Source organism: Ambystoma mexicanum, chromosome 1q, assembly GCF_040938575.1.
Source record: "Ambystoma mexicanum isolate Mex_15411 chromosome 1q, UKY_AmexF1_1, whole genome shotgun sequence".
NCBI classification, from domain to species: domain Eukaryota; kingdom Metazoa; phylum Chordata; class Amphibia; order Caudata; family Ambystomatidae; genus Ambystoma; species Ambystoma mexicanum.
The window spans coordinates 503,330,781-503,348,761 of NC_090922.1; the positions used below are offsets into that span (position 1 = coordinate 503,330,781).

Genomic DNA, 17,981 nt, shown 5'->3' on the forward strand with positions numbered 1-17,981 from the left:
TTGATGTACGACTTTCCACCAGCCATCACCCCCAAACTGACGGGCAGACTGAGAGGACTAACCAAACTCTGGAACAATATCTACGCTGTATGTTGCAACAATCGGAGGGCACTTGGAAGGATGTCCTTTGGATTGCTGAATACGCCTACAACAATTCAATCCATTCAGGAACTGGAAAAACCCCTTTCTTTCTGCTGTATGGAAGTCATCCTCGAACCTCTAATTTGGATCCACCTCAAGCTCTCGGAATGCCCGCTGTAGACCATCTGCATGCGACAATAACTCAAGCATTTAAGGAAGCCACAGCTCACCTTCAACGAGCCAAGGAAATATATAAGAAAGGAGCGGATCAACATCGAAAAGAGGCCCCTCAATACCAAGTAGGAGATCAAGTCTGGCTGTCCAAGAAGCATTTATCCCTAAAAGGACCACGCACCTTCAACCCAAGATATTTAGGACCCTACACGATCACGGCTGTGATAAATCCGGTGGCTGTGAAATTGGAGCTACCTACTCGGATGAAGATACATCCCGTTTTCCATGTTTCTCTCCTTAAACCTATGCAACCCGGAACCCGTTTGACTAATCCTCCAGAGCCAATCCAGGTGGATGGAGAACTCGAATTTGAAATTCGAAACATCTTGGATTCCAAAATTTCCAAATCGAAACTGTACTACCTGATTGATTGGAAGGGATTTGGCCCCCAGGAGAGATCTTGGGAGCCTTCAGAATATGTCCATGCACCTCGTCTAGTCAGGAAGTTTCATCGAACTTTTCCCAACAAGCCAAAGCCTCCGGAGAAGACAAGCTTGGGAGGGGCCTTGAAGGGGGGTGCTGTCATGACCGCTGTCTCCGAGGAGTCAGACCCAGCCCAACATCCTTGGAAGCAGGGTCACAACTTCCATTCCAGGCACCAGCCGGTCCCCACAGGGGCCTTTTGGACCTTGTCCTGGCGCCAGTGGCGCCAGGCTCATAAGGGAACCCAGTCCCGGCACAGGAAGCGCCGGGCTCATATTGAGAGGAATGGTGCTTGGGTGGACCTACCTGCTGCAGACCATGCTGCTCACTTACTTGTAGGATGAAATCCTCATCTATTCCTGGCTGGAACTACTTTACCTTCTGGGTGTGGCCAGCACCACTCCCTGGGACTGGATACTGGAACTGTTCTGGAAGCTGGAACTTCTTTCTTGTCTGGGCGAGGCTGTGGAAGGAGACACCTAAGCACTCCAGTGGCCTATTTAAACCACACCCGATCAGTGCAACGTGCTTCGCGTTATTCTGCACTAGCAGCAGGACGCTCACCGTGTCAGCTCCAGAGAATCTTCAGCTTTTGCATCTGTGAATAAGAAATCTTCAGTCTTACCTCCCGGAAGATCAGTCTTCAGTCTTCAGCAGCGTCTGAAAGTGAACAAGGACACCAGGTTAGGACAAGACAAAACCAGCGCAGCACTTACCTCGTCCATCGGAGCATCCTGAGGCCGCGTGCCGCACTCTTCATACTCCGGCAATCCTGCGGAAACAAAGGACATTGGTTAGTGAACCTCCGTGATTATTCTACTCACCTGTGCCACGTACGCCTCGATCTTCGTCAGGCGCTGTTTGTCCGCACCTGCTAAAACAAGAAGGACATCATTAGGGGCACAGTACGCCATCACTACTCACGTGCCTTCTAGCTGTCATCGGCTTGCCCATTCTCCGGCACGTACCTCGGCGTCCATCTCCACGCCAATTGCTACGGCTACCTGAAAAAGGGAAAAGAGACATTAAGAAGTGCATTTAACTTCGAAAGGGAAAAGAGACATTAAGAAGTGCATTTAACTTCGAATAACATTCTTTTACTTACGTGCCTTCACGAGCTCCGGCATTCTTCTCGCTTACCTTATCTACATACTGGACCTGCAATGGCGAGAGACATTTAAGGGGTCATATAAATAAAACTCCATATTCAAGCAATCACCGTTCGTGCAGCTAACGACGGCCTTGCTCCCTGACTTCATCCTCTGCAATCAAGAGGCTGGGCAATTAACCAGTGAAGCAACTGGCATCAGCACCCCTGCACAGACGCAGGATGGAGAGCTCCGCTTTCACCTATATAAGGTGAGCATATTCAGCCTACGAGTAACGTGGGGAGTCCAGAAAAGGGGAAGGTCAGATTGGCCAACCAGACATACATTAACCCCTTGTTCTCCTGCTTGCAGACACCTCACCCTCCAGGTCAAAATTACGGTGAGGAGAGGGTCTATCCAGGGTGTTACCAGAGGCCTGCGCGTGACCCTAGAAGACACTGAAATCTCCAAGCCCGGACCTGCGCCTCCGAGGGATTCAGGTGAGTGTTACAGTTGGATTTGGAGGATGCGTACTTTCACACCGAAAGTTTCTCAGGTTCGTGGTCCAGGGACGGCACTACCAGTTCAAGGCCCTCCCATTCGGATTGAAGTCTGCTCCCAGGGTATTCACCAAGTGCCTAGCGCCGGTGGCGGCACGGCTGCGCCTGCAGGGGATCCACATCTACCCCTACCTGGACGATTGGCTCATCTGAGCAAGAACAAGGGAACTCGCCGTCGAACACACAGCGAAGATCGTCCGGCTGCTCAGGGACCTAGGATTCTCCATCAACTTCCCCAAATCCCACCTGGCTCCGTCGCAGGTCGCACTGTTTCTGGGAGCCAGGCTCGATACAGTAGCGCGATTGGCCTCGCCGTCGGAGGAAAGGATGAAGGCCATTCTGGGCAAGTTGCAGCGTCTCCTGGCCACAGACGTGGCCAGGGTGAGGTCCATCAAGTCCCTCTTTGGGATGATGTCCTCGTGCATCTACCTGGTGCCCCTGTGCAGGCTTCGGATGCGCCCTCTACAGGAGTTCCTTGATGCCCGTTGGATGCAAGCGATGGGCAGCTTAGAGGAAAAGATCTCGCTCAACGAGGTATTCCGTCAAGCAATTCGGTGGTGGGGCACCCGTGCGCATCTCGCGGCGGTCAGAGTTTCAGACCCCAGCACTCCAGGTGACGGTGATGACGGATGCCTCCCTGGAGGGGTGTGGAGCGCACACCGGAGATCTTCACGCGAGAGGCCTCTGGCTCCTGGAGGAGAGGACGCTCCACATCAACATACTGGAGCTCCGAGCAGTGTTCCTGGCCCTCAGGTCGTTTCTCCCATCCCTCAAGGGCAGGGTGGTGAGGATCTTCACCGACAACACTACCACGATGTTCTACATCCGGAAGCAGGGAGGAACAAGATCCCCAGCCCTGTCCAAGGAAGCCCAGGATCTGTGGCACTAGGCCGTTGCCCAGGGGATGTTTCTGGTACCCTTTCTTCTGGCAGGGGCAAACACAATCGCCGACTCGCTCAGCAGGGAGCTGCGCTCATGCCACGAGTGGGAGCTGCGTCGGGATCAAGTGGATCGACTCATTTAACGATGGGGCAAACCCCAGATCGACCTGTTGCCGACGGCGACGAACTCCAAGTGCCAGAGGTTCGCCAGCAGGTTTCCCCAGCCGAGGAGCATGGGCGATGCTTTCTTGTTCCCCTGGGACGGCCTGTTCCTGTATGCGTTCCCTCCGTTGCAACCAGCTCAAGAGGTCCTGGTGCAGGATGATCCTCGTCGCACCGGCGTGGCTGAGGCAGATCTGGTTCCCGGACCTTCTGTACTTGTCAGCGTCCCCACCAGTTAAACTGTCGACGGATGCAGATCTTCTCTCCAGAGAATGAGGCGCCATCCTTCATCACGACCCGGAGTCGCTGAACTTGCAGGCCTGGCTCCTGCAGCACTGAGTTTAGAGGGTACGATATCCCGGCGGACTGCAGAGAGGTTCTTGCAAAGGCCAGGACGTCCTCAACTCTCGTGCTACGGACACAAGTGGAAGAGGTTCTCTGTCTGGTTCCGTGCACAGAAGATTAACCCTCTATGGATTACGGCCCCTCAAGTACTACCGTACTTACTGTCGCTGGCCAAAGCTGGACTAGCTCATACTTGCATCAAGATACATCTGGCAACGATTTCCCGATACAACAGAACTGCAGGATGGTCATCCCTGTGGTCTCATTGCCTGGTGAAGGAGTTTATGAAAGGACTGTTCCGATCGTTCCCGCCGGTGAAGGCACCAGCCCCAGCATGGGAGCTCAACGTGGTGCTGGCCAGGCTCATGGGCCTGCCATTCGAGCTCCATTGAAGTTCCTGTCGTGGAAGACTGCGTTCCTTGTGGCCATCACCTCCGCACGACGCGTGGGAGAGATTCAGGCCCTATCCTGCAAGTCTCCATACTTCTCTTTTCACGAGACGAGGGTGGTGCTGAGGACGCACCCCTCCTTCATGCCCAAGGTGGCGACGGACTTCCATCTCAACGAGCCCTTGGTGTTACCAGTTTTCTTCCCGTCGCCTTCGTCGCCGGCCGAGAGGACTTTGCACTCGCTGGATGTAGCTAGAGCGCTGAAGTTACGTGGACCGAACAAAGAGTTTTCGGAAGACATCACAGCTGTTAAGGAACTTTGGACCTGTGAACCAAGGGAAGGCTCTCTCGAAGGCTTCCATTTCCAGATGGCTCTCCGGCTGCATCATGCACTGTCACCGGTTGGCAAAATGACCGTTGCCCGGCCGTCCGAGAGCCCATTCGACCAGATCGATCGCTGCTACCGCAGCGTTCTTGTCTGGTGTACCCCTGGACATCTGCAGGGCTGCTACGTGGAGGTCGACGCACACCTTCACAAGATTCTACTGCGTCGACCAGGATTCCAGGGAGGAGTCCAGAGTCGGCCAGGTAGTGCTGCGCAACCTGTTCGCCTGAAGGTGGGCCTGGTGAGGAGGTAAGAGTTGCTTAATGTTGAGTCTATGTAATGCTTAATGTTGACCCTTTGCCACCTCCCGTGGTTGTGCATGTGTGTACTGCTATGTATTATTATATTCATGAGCATGTGAATCCATGCCAGACCACGTGCTGGAGAAGGAACAAGTTACTTACCTGTAACTGTTCTCCAGCATGGGTCTGGCATGGATTCACATGCGAACCCTCCCTCCTACCCCTCTGCGGCTCTTCACTTGGTCATACTGCCACTTTACGTGCTACCAAATCTGAGGATGGCTGCCAGGGGCGGGGATTAGGGAGAGGGCAGTCATTGGCTGGGGGCAGTATGACCCAGAGACCAGTGATTTTTTTTTTTTAAAACGTATTTTATTGATTTTAGTGGAAAAAAAAACGTGCAATACAACAAGAAATCAAACAGTGGTTCAAACAAAGGAGGGGACGGTGCAAGGGGGGCAGGGGAGGGGGAGGGAACAAACAAATCAACAACAGTCTTCATGTTACAGCGAACTCACAGTGGATGGATGGGTTAGGGCCTGCGACCCGGAATTTCAGGATGCAGGGGGGGTCGCATATGAAGGCTGTCCCTCCAGTGCTGGCTTCAGGGGATAGTGTCAGTGTGATGCTGCGAGATTTCAGGGGGGTTTGTAGTCGGCGCTGAAGCGTATGTCTCTGAGGAGGGCCTTCCATGATTCCAGGGTGCCGCATTCGGCTTCGCTGCTTAACGTGATTCTCTCTTGCCAGGCCCTGGTTTCTGCAACTGTCCATCTCTCGAGTTCTTTGAGCCATCGTTCATGCCTGGGGCCCGACGGCGTCTTCCAGGCCATTTCAATTGTTCTCTTGGCCAGGATGCATGAGATGTCCATTAGTCTGACAGCATGCTTGGACTTGCTAGGCCTGGGGTAAATCCCCAGGAGGCACTCGCCGGGGGTCCATTTGTACCTCGTCATTCCGGCGTCCATGCAAGTCTGTTTGGCTTTGGACCATAGTGTCATCGCCTTAGTGCAAGTCCAGAACATGTGGATCATGTCCGCTTTATCGTTCCCACACCATGGGCATGCAGGGGAGGATGTCTTATTGAAGGAGGCGACCCTGTGAGGGGTCATGTATGTCCTGTACAGGACGTTCAGTTGGATCTGACCGAATCTGGTATTCCTGGACACTTTTTTGGGAAATATTAGCGCTCTCTCCCATTCTTTATCCGTGATCGAGGTCCCGAGATCCGCCTCCCATTTCGCTCTCAGTTCTTTGCCTTTAGGGTTAGGTTTGTCACATAGTCTGCTTTAGAGTCTGGAGACTGGTCTCCAGCCATCCGAGAGGTCATGCATTTCCTGAAGTAGAGGGTTAGGGGAGGGTTCCTCCGGCCAGCCTGTCCACTGTTTCTTGGCAGTCTGTTTAAGGCGGTGGTACCAGAGGAACTGGCCCGGGGGTATTCCCTCGGCGGCCTCAAGAGATTCAAAGTCCCTGAATTCCCCTTCCTCGTACATGTCGCCCCATGTGTATATGCCGGCTTCTTCCCACCTCCTTGCCGTAGAGAGGTCTGCATCCGTTCGGCAGGTATCTGCTAAGATGGGGTTATCCGGGGAATATGGGTGTTGTACTCTCCTGATGTAACAGGACCTGGCCCATATCTTCCTTCCCAGGTCAATCAGTTGTGAGATGACCAGGGATTGCCGTGTAGGATGCCACAGGGTCTCCTTGGGGATCACATTGTTCGAGGATTGCCTCAGTAGTTCCGTCTCAGCCGAAGATTCGTCCGAGAGCCATTTCGTTATGTGACTCAGCTGGGCGGCCAGGTAGTATAACTGGAGATCCGGCAGCTTTATTCCACCCTCTTTATGTGGTAAGGAGAGAACAGATAGTGACAGTTTGTGCCTGTGGGGGCCCCAAAGGAAGTCCCTGATGATAGCCTCCAACTTCTTGAAGAAGGGCGGTCGAACGTAATGGCAAATGTTCACAAAGAAATATAGGAATCGGGGGAGTACGATCATCTTGACTATCGCTGCCCTGCCCACCATGGCCAATGGGAGCTTGGACCAGAATTTTATAGAGCGTCGAAGACTCATGATGGCGGCCTCAGTGTTGTTCGTGCGTGAGTAGCGAGTTATGGCTTACGTTGATCCCCAGGTAACGGAACTTGACCAGTTGCCAACCTATTCCTATCACTGGAAGTTTGCTTTCTGGAATGTTGCGTAGGCCCGCCAGGGGAAAGGCAGAGGATTTTCTTCTGCTGAATCGGATCCCCGAGTACTTCGCGTAATTATCTAGTACCTCCAGTGCTATCGGTGCGTTAAGCTCGGGAGTGCTTAGGTAAAGGAGGACGTCGCCTGCGTATAGAGATATTATGTGGTGTTTAGTGCCCACCTTGATACCAGCGTCGAAAAGCTGCTGCCTGAAGTACAATGCAATCGGTTCCAGGCCCAGTATGTACAGCATGGGCGATAGTGGACACCCCTGTCTCGTTCCCCTTTGTATTTCCCAGGCTGCTGATACCATTCTTCCCGTTTTCACTCTCGCCATTGGGGAATTATAGAGGATCTCGATCCACCTGATGAAGCCCCCTCCGAAGCCAAATCTTCTCAGGACCTCCCTGATCCATTCCCAGTATATGGAGTCGAAGGCCTTAATAGCGTCGAGCGACAACACCGCCAGATCCTCGTCCCTCTCGTATGTTTCAGCCATTACATGCTGTAGCCTCCTGAGGTTAGCAGTGGTGTTGCGCCCAGGCACAAATCCGTTCTGGTCTTCATGGACACCCAGAGACCAGTGATTGGTTACTACTAAGAAAGACAGATCAGAAACAAAACTGTTACTGATTCTTTACCGAGGATTCCCGGCCTGATGATGGGGAATATTCATTAGCATGTGAATCCATGCCAGACCCATGCTGGAGAACAACAGTTACAGGTAAGTAACTTGTTCCTTAGCATTGTTAGCGTTGCTGCAGGTGATTAAAAAAGACAGCCTGATTTCAGAGCTAGTGTTACCCCCCATTCGGAATTAGGACCTGTTCAGGCCTTCACTCCCAAGCAGGCAATTTCTTTCTAATTCGGGTTACAAATCCATGCGTAAGAGGAGCGGTAAAACAGGAGGTATTATTTTGAAATGGCGTTACTACTTGGCTCGTAATGGGATTCAATAGGTTGACATGTTTTTCTGTATTTAATGAGTTACAGCCAGCTTTAGCTCCTTCCCTCTGATGCTGAACGGGGTTGTCTCAGTAACACGAAGGCCTTTTCCGATCTTCTCTTCCCGCTCCCCCTTGAGAATTCTGAGCATCTGCTGCTAGTGGCGACTTGTACTGAATTGCGCAAAAAATTAAATCCTCTTCTGTGTATTGTTTTTGTTGCCTTTGTAGAAAACAATTGCTTTTGAGGATCTAGCTGTGTGTGTCCCTTGCCAAGAATAGGGAAACGCTTGAAGGATGGAAGGAAGACGGTTGCAGGAACGTGATGATCGACTCTTGTGAAACTATGGTCTCTTTGGGTGAGTTGACTTTTATTTTTAGTGCTATATAGCACCAACTTAAACTTGATAATACATTTCCCACGCCTCAGCGGATAGATTTTTATCGGGCCTTTTCTTTTCGCATTTATTGTCTTTCATATACCATATTTCGTTGTTTTTTATTATATAAAATGGTGCCTCGTCATTTTTTACAATGCGACTCTGTTTTTAATCTACATTCTGTGGATAGCATGCCATCTAGTGGCTGATTTTACACATTTTTAGTTTAATCTACTAAGCACTGAAACTTTTGGTATGCGAGAAAGGACACAAAACCTGTAGGCGTTATTTGTTTTTTTACCCAGCCATTGCCTCCAATGGCCATGATGATCCCTGTAGCTGTTGCCACCAACATCCTGCTCCAAATCCCATGCTTTCCTGCCCAAAACCATCCTCCTGGGATCTCTGCCTGTGCTCTGTGTAACATCAACATTTGTGCAGTATGGGGCTTGCCTGTGTACTTTTATAAGCAGTCTTTTAGAGTTAATCACTTAATTGTAGTTGTAAATGTACTACTAGTTTAATAAAAATGTCTTTTAGCCAAGTATGCCTTCAGACACTTGATTTATAACCAGTATGTGTCCTGGCATCTGCTCCTTGCACTGAAGTCCTGGTAAAAAAAAAGCAATGGAAAAGCCAACTGTTTTGGCTTGTCCGTATGTATTAAATCGGCATTGGGCAAGCACTGCTATGATATGCCCAGGTAATCACACTGCTTTCCAGCTGTTTCCATCTTATTGCCGGGTAGTACTATTGCAAAACAAAAGGTGATGGTTGGAAGGTTTACAATTCATTTTAACCTCTGGCGTTGCTCCAGGCAACCCTCCAAACCATTGTTCTTCACCTGCAAAGCCATTACAAAAGGGCGAAGACCATATGCGAAGCAGGCTTGGTTCCACGCCAAAAGGAGCAGTCCAGTCCAAACTGGTCGATCACATCCCTTCTGCACGAGACGACAAACGTCCTTGGTGGGCCTCATCAGTGGGGAGTAGCTTGGGTCTCACGTCTGGGCATACCCGTTCCACTCGGGGTGACTAGAGCAAAACAAAAGAGGTGATGGCTGAAAGGTTTAGAATGAATCTTAACCTCTGACATTGCTCTAGGCAACCCTCCAGACCATTTTTCACCGCCTGCCAAGCCATTACAAAAGGGGAAGGACCATATGCAATTCAGGCTTGGTCCCACTCTAAAAGGAGAAGTCCAGCCCAAACTGTTTGGTCACATTCCATCTGCATGAGAATAGTTCCCACTATTATGGCAGTGCCTGGCAAATGCCTATCCCATGCTTACACAATATCCAAATTGTTGTGTTTGCCACTGCTTGTCCAAAGTGGGCAATGAAAGGAGCACATGGACATTTCAGTATTGTGTCCATCCCAACTTCATCCGAGTAGAAATCATCTTCCATTTGGTTGGTTCATGGAGAAGGAGCAACCATCACTTGGAGTTTTTTCAGATTTCATATGGATTGTGTCCTCCCACGTATTCCTTATCTTTTTTTTTAAGATCTTTTTATTAGATTTTCAGCAAACTATAACAATTTCACATATATTCAACATTTTACAACAAGCGATAATATCTAGATATTAGAAACATCTTACATTACACATTTCATTAACATAACCATCCTATGTGAAACATATGCCATCACTACCAAATGTAATCACCAACACACCCAAAACAACACGAAAGACAACATGAAAGGGAAAAAAAAAGAAAAAAAAGGGGGGGAAGGAAGGAGAGAGGGGACTAACTAAGATTCCCTAAGGATTACCATTATTAGCCCTTCAGTTTCTCTGTCATATCAGTCATAAAGGGCCTCAAACGGTCCCCATAATGTTGAGTATTCCCCCTCCTTGCCCTCATTATCCATTGAGACCTTATCATATTTCAATAGAACCTGTAATTCCATAAACCAGCCTTCAATAGTTGGTTTCTTCCTCGTCTTCCAAATCCTAAGCATCAGCTTAATCGCTATCATAACAGCCCTGTCTATCCAGAAATGATGTTTCCTAGTTTGCACCCATCTATCTTTATGTGAGAGTAAGATTATGTTGACCGCAGTTCTTTGTAACTCTATTCCAAAAATTAAATCTCAATCCTATCAACCACGTCCTTCCAAAATGTGTCTACTCTCAGGCATTCCCACAGCAGATGTAAAAGAGTACCTCTTCCAGTACCACAGCTCCAACATAACTCATCTAATATCTTTTCATAAATGTTATCCAGCTTCAGCTGCTTCTGAATTGTTCTTGTGGCAGAGGGCGCTGTGCATCGATGGCGTTGACATGATGTCCCTCGAAGGCCTCTGTCTTGAGGATGTCATTGAAGGCAAATATAGCACGTGCACCTCCCATTGGCTTCAGTTTTTCTGCAACAGCGTTAGCTTCAAGAATACGGCACGCTTCTTCACTTTTGTAACAACTTCGTTATTTCGAGAAATCAAATGTCTTCATCAACACAGACCACCCCGAATACTGGGTTAAAAAAGTGTTGGGGTTGTGGGTCGAAAATGTATTCGACCGATCCCCATCAGGGCAGACCATAACACCTCTGACTGCACCAATTGCCAGTCTATGACTGGAAAGGCCTTGAAGGAACGTAAGGGGAAGTTGAATCCCTAAATCTCCTACTCCGACTGTGAAACCTTTGACTGGCTAGTCGAGAGGCGACTCTCCTCAGAGGAAGAAGGCCAAGCGGTCGAGAACGAGGAGTGGCTCCCACCACTCTTATTCGTTCCCAAAGAGAAGTCACATTCGTCAACTTCGTCTTCGGACGCTTCCCCCGAGAGAGTTTCTTGCCCAACCAAAAAGTCCACTCTGGCCGAGTGGGAGGCCTTCCGAGCAGAGATGCTGAAAATATTTGAAAAACGGAAGCCTCCAAGCCATGCTCCTACTGCACCTTCGACAGAAGCCGGGAAGGAAAGGACTTGACCTAAATCCCTCGAGCCCGGGATGAAGGCCTGATCCGCATAGAGAGCCCTCGAGCCGATAGTCTCATAAAAGGATCAGTGGAGCCGGAAGCATAAGTCGAGGTCATCAACGCCAGCCAAACCATCGACGCTGAAGACATCGACACCACCTGCGTCATCATTGTCACCTGCGGCAACGGCGCAGAGCGCACCAGTAAAATCTACGGCACCAATCAAGAAAGCTTTGACGACTCTTACAGCGTCAAACCCATTATTTGCAAAATCCATCATTCCAGTCTTTCTTCCATTTATGACGGGAATGAGCTGTCTGATGAAGAGGCCGACAATTTGGTACGCCAAATGTATGTTTGAGTTTTATTGCAGAACAGTCAAGGTTGTGGGATCTCTGACAACCTACAGACTGCAAGTGGGGTGGGTACCTCACCTGAGTTGCAGTTTGGGAGACCAAAGGCTGTGGAGCATGCAGATGCGTCCTACAGGCAACTCATGTCTAATGTAGTGGACTACATGGTTTGCGGTAGACGTCTGTTGCCATACGAACAAGATGATCTAACCGACATCTTAGATAAGGGTCCTCAGTCGGATCCGATATTACCATTTCACATTGCCTTGCAGAAAAGGGTGGTGACGAATGACCGGAAACCAATCCGGCTGTTAATAAAAACTTGACCAAGAAGTACTGCCTCTCCAGTAGTGAACCCGACTGCCTATCGAAACACCCCACTCCAGAGAGTCCATTGATGCAGGCAGCTACTGCAACATCCAAGCAAGCGGCTTACCCTACCATCCTCCATATAGGGACGACAAAAGAGTAGATGGATGGCAAGGAAGGTATTTTCCACAGGGAGTATGGCACTCAAATCTACCAACTCCACATGTGCCCTCACAAAGTTTACGTTCACTCTATGGGACTGTATTTCCATGGCGGCAGAGAACATTCCCGAAGGGGATGAGAAAAATGGGTTCTTAGCCATAGTTGGAGACGGCAAATTGTGAGTCTCTCTAGTCAGGTTTGGATTCTGCTGATGGCATCAGTGTTAGGCGGAAACCTGTGCAGTTCCCTCTGGGACCACTGCAAAAGATTTAGGACTACAGGCGTTGGCGGTGAACCCACTTGGTAGCAGTCTGTACCACACAGATTCACTTGGTAGCTGTGGCTGAGCAGTCAGACTTCTCTCAAGAAAAGTTGAGCAGTATGTGGAGTATACAACATAGGGCAATTCTTCACAGTAAGACAAGCAAACACGCAACAAGGCTTAGTGTAAAGATAGTAAGGTATTTATTTATAATTCAACATCTATGGAAAACACTAAAGCAAATCACGGCAAACAAATCAAACACAATTAATCTACGAAGTAGAAAACGATCAATCCCCCTAGCAAAATATCGACAACTCTAGATTCTACCGGTACCACTTATTTTCAGACAGAGGTGTATACCTCAACCTAGATGACACTCGAATATTAGTTAGGACGGGAGAGAAAAAGATAGGCAGGTTATGAAATCAACACAGTTCAATCCTATGCGGATAAAATGCAAGGCAGGAAGGCAAGAATCACAATAGATCGTAAAGTTCAGAGGCCTTCTTTTTCAGCTGCATTTGCTTTAACAGCCGTTATTTTCCCACGCTGGTAGCAGATTCCCTGCTTTTATGGATTGTACCTAAATATAAGGCCTCAATATGCAAGTTTATCATTGTGTAATTGTAAGGTTCCCTGTTTGTGTAGAGCTGCTAATGCGCACTACGTAAAATGTATCGCATTGTAAATCAGAGTAGAGAGCCCGTCACTCCCAAACTGATGACAAAACGAATCAAGCGCAGAAGAATCTCACTTGCTATACCAGGTCTGCACGTCACAGCACTTCACACGAGGCACCCCCAAAAGTCCTTAAATGAACTGAATAAAAGAAGAACCACCATCTGGTGGTGAAAATGATGATCTTTGTCCCTCTTTAGTGGTATGCTGGTATTCTTTTGTGAAAAAGGCATGAGGTTAGTTGTCCCATTGTGCTTGCTCTTATTTTCCTGTTTAACATTTTTCATCCAATAGCTTACCAAAACTATTTTTCGCATCAACTGACAATTGTTTGGGCATCCATTTTCAGTTTGAATACTGAAAGCCTTAGTGAGGAACGCCTCTTTATAGCTAACTAACCTTCTTGAAGCCAGTCTACCAGCTGTCTGCCATGTCAAGGATTGAATCAGTATTAGACCATATTGGCCCATCTTAAACAAAATTCTTCCTCTAGCAGGATCTTCATGCTTTCTTGCATCTCACCAAATGTACTACAATCAGACCTTGCAAGCAATGCTGTTCAATTTGCAATTTGAAGGTTGGATATCTGCACGGTGGAGATTAAATTCCTTTTCCCTATCATATTTTACTTTCTGCGTCAAAGGGTGTTTTAGTGGAAGAGGTTGACAGTATTTATTATAATCTAGTCAGCAACAGAGTGAACTTTCATTATGGCCGAGTCAGGTTTGCATTTCTTTCCAATTCTGTTAACCAATTTTACCGTAGCCTGTGTCACAAGCAAGTACTTTCATTGTTTTTTCATTTGTGCCAAAACAGAAAACCTAGGTGAAGAGTACTAATCCGTTTTTCAGCAAGTCCTCTTGCATCTGAATATTAAACCTGCTGATCTCGAAGATATCAGAGCATGCCGTCTGATCATCTTTAGGAGATGAGGATTATGGGAAGAACCCAATTATTCTCTAGTGAATTAATTGCATAATCATCCCACACACTCTTTCTTTTCATCTCCTAACTGGGGACCTTCCTCAGAGAACAACGCTTGATTTTCAGTCTCCTGTTCCTGTGATGCATGTGCCAACCTTGGAATTTTAAATGCCATTTGCATTGGGTCGGACAAACTATCTCTTTGCTACAGACCTTTCCGTCATATTCATTGAGCTGAAGCATAATGATCTTGAAAAGTCATTGTCTCTACTGTTTGCGAGACTGAAGCCGAGATTCGACTCAATTGTCTGAAGCTATAATAGGTGACACAAAGCTCAACTGCCCATTCCCCCACATCCCTGCCCTGTTCCTCAACTTGAAACCTTTGTGTTTTCAAAGTGGAATACCCTAGATGTTCAGTCTGTGTGTACTTTTGGTACAGAAGCCACCAAGACTGGAGGTGACTTGGACATTGGAATTTAGGAAGTATGTTTCAGCTTACAAGGTTCAGAGTCGAGATCCTCTGTTGGCTACGAAGAACCAGGAAATGTTTACCTTTTGCTATATGTTGAACTGGAATGTGTTTTGAACCGATTTGACGGATCTTTATTCCCTTCATTGTCTTGTTTTATTGTCTATAACGTTTTACCACTAGACGATGACACACATGGGCCATGAGGTGCACAGCTGGACTGGGATTGGTTGTCTTTACATTCGGAGCATCTGTATGTTTTGGCATTAAGGTCTGCGACCCCTTTTTAGGAACACCCCAGGGACTCAAAGGATTTATACACTTATACACTATGTTGGGTTTCAGAGTCTCTGACCCAAACAAATCGGTCTCTGCCAATTCACACCCACAAATATGCAGTCAAATGCATTCACTGCACATGCATGCCACCAAAGGTTTTTTCTTTCTTGACTTTAAAGTCTTCGCCTTAGAACTACAAGATGTGCAATTTGTTTCGTTGTGATCCTGCAGTAGGCACCAAATGAACACTACATGTTGTCTATTTGTTGGAATTCATGAGGCTATCATCGGAGGCATATATAGCACTTGCAGCGTCCGTTGGATTCAGTTCGTTTTTTCCACTTTACTGCAGAAATACCTGCATAACCGCGGGACTAACCGTACTCCGCCTTTAAGGAACGAAAGCTGTAATAGCATGGGAAATTCTACTGTGGGGTAGGTTGGGAGGGCGATGAGGAATACATGGGAGGAACTTCCAGTCGAAAGAACGTTACCAGGGGTAAGTAACTTGTTCTTTGAATGGATTGCGTATTCCCACTTATTCTTTATCTTTGATAGACTCCCAAAGCAGTGTCTGTTTTGGTGGAGTGAGTACAATTTGAATTTTAATTGTTTTCATGAACCAAGTGCAGGACTGCTTTACCAAAGCTACCATCCTGACCGAGGGAAGATTCCAGGCAGTAATGCTTTGTGAGTATGTGGATGCTGCTTCACAAATATTTGTTATAGGGACACCCCTTTGCAGGGCTGTAGAGGTAGCCATGCCCTTGGTGGAATGGGTCCTTAAACCTTCCGGAGGATCCTTCCCTGCCAACCTGTAGCATTCAAAATTGGTGTGCTGCCAACAATATTTGTCTAAGTGCCAACAAGGCAGAGATGCTCCTCATTGGTACACCTTCACCATCCTTTCCCCTCACTCTCTGGCCGGCCTCCCTTGGCCCTCCTCCTCCTAACCCTACCAGCGAGGCAAAGAATCTTGGGGTCATCTTTGACTCTACACTTTCCTTCTCTGCACACATCTCTGGCGTCTCTAAAAAGTCAAACTTCTTACTGCACCTCCTTAGAGGTACTCTGCCTTTTCTCTCCTTCCCTCAGAAGCTCACTGTCTCCCAAGCTCTGGTTCTCTCTAGGTTGGACTACTGTAACAGCCTCTTTCTAAATCTACCTGCCTCCACTCTCCACCCTTTACAACTAATCCAGAACAAGACAGTGAGACTTGTCCTTGGCCTCAAGCCCTGGGAGTCTCCCACTCATGGGAGACTGTGCTCTGCCTGCTCAGAGCGTCCGTCACTGTGTTCGCCTCTCCGGCTAGGTGAACTGCAGCTAGAGAGATTCCTTCTTGTATTGCCCAGTACCAGAGCTGAATTGCCCCTCTACATAGCGGTAGTAACCCTACTACACCACAGTGTTGTCCGTCATTATCGGGACATTCCTTCCCCTTACAGAGGGCAGAAGGGCCTTCAGCGCTATTCTGATTGCCCTCTGCTCCAAAAGATTGATATGTAGTTTGGACTCTGATGGAGACCGACGACTGTCAGATCGTGGTGTGGGCTCCCCAGACCGTGGGTGGGGCGTCAGTCACTACGGTTATCTCTGGGCATAGCTGCCAAAAAGGTTCTCCCTTCAGAATGTGGTCCTTGCTGGTCCACCACAGAAGATCCTGTGCGACCCTGCTCGGAACCTGAAGTAGGTCCGACATCTTTCCTGAGAACTGGGACAATTGCGTTCTTAGAGTCCATTGAAGGGATCTCATTCTCAGGCGGGCCTCTGGCACCAGAAAAATGCAGGCGAGAGATAGATATATATATATATATGATACATTACTCACCAAAATCGTATTTCTGATGCTTGTATCTGCTTAGATTCACATGCTGTGCATAGGCCGACATCTAGTGGAAGCTGCGGAGTATTACAGTTTGTTTTTCGAAACTCGAAAATGGCGTCGACACAGGGCGTGCCAGTAATACTATCCCTAGTGTGACGTCCACTGTACCCAAGATCCCTCACGCGTCTAGGATCCTCAGATTGTATTTTTTCCTGACATGAGGTAGCATGAGGAGTAGCGCGAGTACAGATAATCGAAGCAGATGGATAGAAAGGTAAGACTACAAGCAACCATGCGCCTTCTCTCAGAGGGGAGGAAGGGTGGGTCGCATGTGAATCTAAGCAGATACAAGCATCAGAAATACGATTACGGTGAGTAATGTATCCCTTCTGAGGCTTGTGGAATCTGCTTAGATCACATGCTGTGCATAGATTAGCGAGCAGTACCTGAAGAAGGAGGTGGGATGTGAGAAGGGTCATGAGCAAATAAGTGTCTTAGAACCGCTTGTCCCACTTGTGTATCTGCCTTGGAATGGGTGTCAATGCAGTAATGCTGAGTAAAGTGTGAATAGAGCTCCAAGTAGCTGCTTTGCAAATGGTGTCAAGGGGTACATTTGCAATGAAAGCCAGAGTGGCCCCAATGCCTCTAGTGGAGTGGGCTCTTGGCGTGAAAGGCAGAGTTCTTTCAGAGAGTGAGTAACATAGCTGGATACAGTTAATAATCCACTTCGAGATGGCACCTTTAGAGACGCGATCCCCCTCTCTGCCTGTAGCTACGAGACAAACAGTTGATCTGTTTTCCTTAGCGGTCTGGTTTTATTTACATAGTAGAGGACCACCCTACGCACATCTAGGGTGTGTAGTTGCACCTCAGCCGAGCTTTGAGGGTCTTGGAAGAAAGCCGGAGGCTCGATGGACTGGTTTACGTGGAATTTAGATATAAACTTAGGTGAGAACCTAGGGTGTGTGCGTAAAACCAGTTTGTCTTTATGGACAGTAAAGAAGGGATCCTGCACTGACAGAGCCTGAATTTCACTGACCCTTCTTATAGAAGTAATAGCTACTAAGAAGGCCGTTTTATAAGTCAGTTGTTTGAGACTGCTTTTGTGCATGGGCTCGAAAGGGGGGCCCATGAGCTTAGATAGCACCACATTAAAGTCCCACCCTGGTGGTGGGTTTGAAATAGGAAGGTGAAGTCTCTTTACTCCTTCCATGAAGGCTTTAACTACTGGTACTTTCCACCACGAGACCTTGTTATGGGAAGTGGTGTATGCCGACAGGGCTGCCAGGTGTACTTTCAGTGAGTTAAAAACCAATCCTGCATCTAGCAGGTGGAGCATGTATGTAACAATAGTGGAAGGAGTGCAATCAACTGGGTTGATTTGTCTACTCTGGCACCAGATAACGAATCTCTTCCACTTGTCAAAGTAACAGTGCCTTGTGTTTGGTTTCCTAGATTCCTTTAGGATGTCCATACACCTCTGTGGTAAATT

General features: G+C 48.1%; 1 protein-coding gene across 7 annotated transcripts in view; it reads left to right on the top strand.

Moving 5' to 3' along the window:
* Window positions 1–17,981, top strand: part of LOC138529799 (zinc finger protein Xfin-like) — a 241,714-nt gene that overhangs the window by 103,858 nt on the left and 119,875 nt on the right. For all 7 annotated transcript variants that reach the window (XM_069640865.1, XM_069640864.1, XM_069640862.1 and 4 more), the window contains one exon: window positions 8,152–8,279. In XM_069640865.1, the coding sequence (XP_069496966.1) occupies window positions 8,246–8,279 (34 nt within the window). In that variant the 5' untranslated portion in view covers window positions 8,152–8,245. The remainder of the gene's footprint in view (window positions 1–8,151; window positions 8,280–17,981) is intronic.